The sequence below is a fragment of the Eurypyga helias genome, unplaced genomic scaffold (genome assembly GCF_000690775.1).
Source record: "Eurypyga helias isolate BGI_N326 unplaced genomic scaffold, ASM69077v1 scaffold11310, whole genome shotgun sequence".
Taxonomy (NCBI): Eukaryota; Metazoa; Chordata; class Aves; order Eurypygiformes; family Eurypygidae; genus Eurypyga; species Eurypyga helias.
The window spans coordinates 64,447-66,058 of record NW_010223826.1 but is presented as its reverse complement, the minus strand read 5'-3'; the positions used below and the strand labels follow the sequence as shown (position 1 = coordinate 66,058).

Sequence of the window (1,612 nt, the reverse complement as noted above, 5' to 3'; positions counted from 1 at the left end):
TTCCTGGAGTAGGTTTTGTTGTGCAGGTAGCTTTTCATGCTGCCTTACTTTGTGAAATAGTCTCCCTCTGGTTGCTCTGTGAGGACCAAATAGGTTAAGGAGATCTGACCATACCGAGACAGTGAAAGTGGCGTAGCCACTCATGAGCATTTCACAAGCCCTTAAGCTCCTCATGAAGATAGGAAAGTTGGGGGTTTTTTTCCCCCTTGGGTCACTTTAAAATACTGAGCTCCTGGATGGTGAGTGTAATTGGAAGAAGTGAAACTTGTGTAAGTGGAATTTTGAAGCTGGCTAAAAGAACGGCAAGGTAGGATGTGTACAGGGGGACTTCGGAGTAAGGTGCAACCGTGTTTTCCATCTGCTCTACCCATATTTAAAAACTTACATGCACTTGAACTGGAAAGTATGCTTTTAAGATTTCTTAAATTTTTCCTGGTGTGTTCTTTGAACAGGGTGATAAGGACTTCCCCCCAGCTGCAGCTCAGGTGGCTCATCAGAAACCACATCCTTCAGTGGAAAAGCTTCCTCACCCGCAGCACGTCAAACAGCACATCCACCAGCCTCGCAAGTGAGCTCTCCATCAAAATCTCAGCCACTGCCGTCAGTGAATAGGTTTTTGAGGGAAGACGAAAACCCTTTAGGATTCACACCGTCAAATCAGTACAATTGACCTCTAAAATAATACGCTGTTTCTTTAATTCTCAAGGGTTAATAGGAACGAAGACATTGTTCAGTTGTTATCCCAGATGGAAAATTCTCTGTTAAGTATTTGCTGATCAAGGGTGGGGTTTTTTTGTAAGATTTTCTTATTGCCAAGATAAAACTTCAGTACGAATAATATGATTAATGAGCTTAAAACTTGTACATTTAGTTGTGGCATCGCAATAGCAGATAGTTAATGTAGTTTTTATGCTAAGCCAGTAAGGAAGAATAGCCCTTTTGTACTGGTACCTTTATTATCTGGAGGGAGTTTGTTGTGTGTATTGAGACAGAAGTTGGTGGTTTTCTTTATCACGGAGGACCCTTGCAGTCTTCAGTATCCTAACACCCCAGTAGCTGTGCCCTCTGATTTCAACCAGTGAGATAAGAAAGGGCCCAAACACATTCTCACGTGGGCAGAAATCCAACTGAATCTTCTTTATACCCCTTTGCACTTGCACAGTCTTGCTGAGGTTCTTCGATTTGGAGGTCTGTGCGTGTGGAGAGGCGAGAGAAATCAAAAGTTACAGGAACACTGCTGCGGTAGGCAGCTGATTTCTGATCTCATGGGTCTCACTGGGGACTGTATTTTCATGAGGTGATGATTTCTAAATTCAAACAGAAAGCTGAAGGAGCTCAGGACCCTCCAGAATTGAACTTAAAATAAACTAGCAAAATATCTGTTTGGGTTTTTTTTAACTTACAGTTTTGAGATCACTGTTTGAAGTTGAGAGATACCATTAGTAGATGTGTTTAACTTTATGACCTAGCCTCTGTTGCGCGTCATATTTTTTCCTAGTTGTCTTATTGTGAATAAGGACAGTAGTGATATGAGGGAATAAAAAGTTGCTTTTCCAGTAGGGCAGTTGGATTAGTTTTGACGACGTAATAAAACCTTTTGATCGCACAGTTC

The 1,612-nt window shown here is 41.7% G+C and overlaps 1 protein-coding gene across 1 annotated transcript in view; it reads left to right on the top strand.

Moving 5' to 3' along the window:
• The window catches only part of DAP (death-associated protein), a gene marked incomplete at its 5' end in the record, with an annotated part of 3,390 nt that extends 2,818 nt beyond the window's left edge, over positions 1 to 572 (top strand). Inside the window, one exon of the mRNA XM_010154139.1 lies at positions 453 to 572. Within this exon, the coding sequence (XP_010152441.1) occupies positions 453 to 572 (120 nt within the window). The remainder of the gene's footprint in view (positions 1 to 452) is intronic.
• Between the last annotated feature and the right edge of the window lie 1,040 nt (positions 573 to 1,612).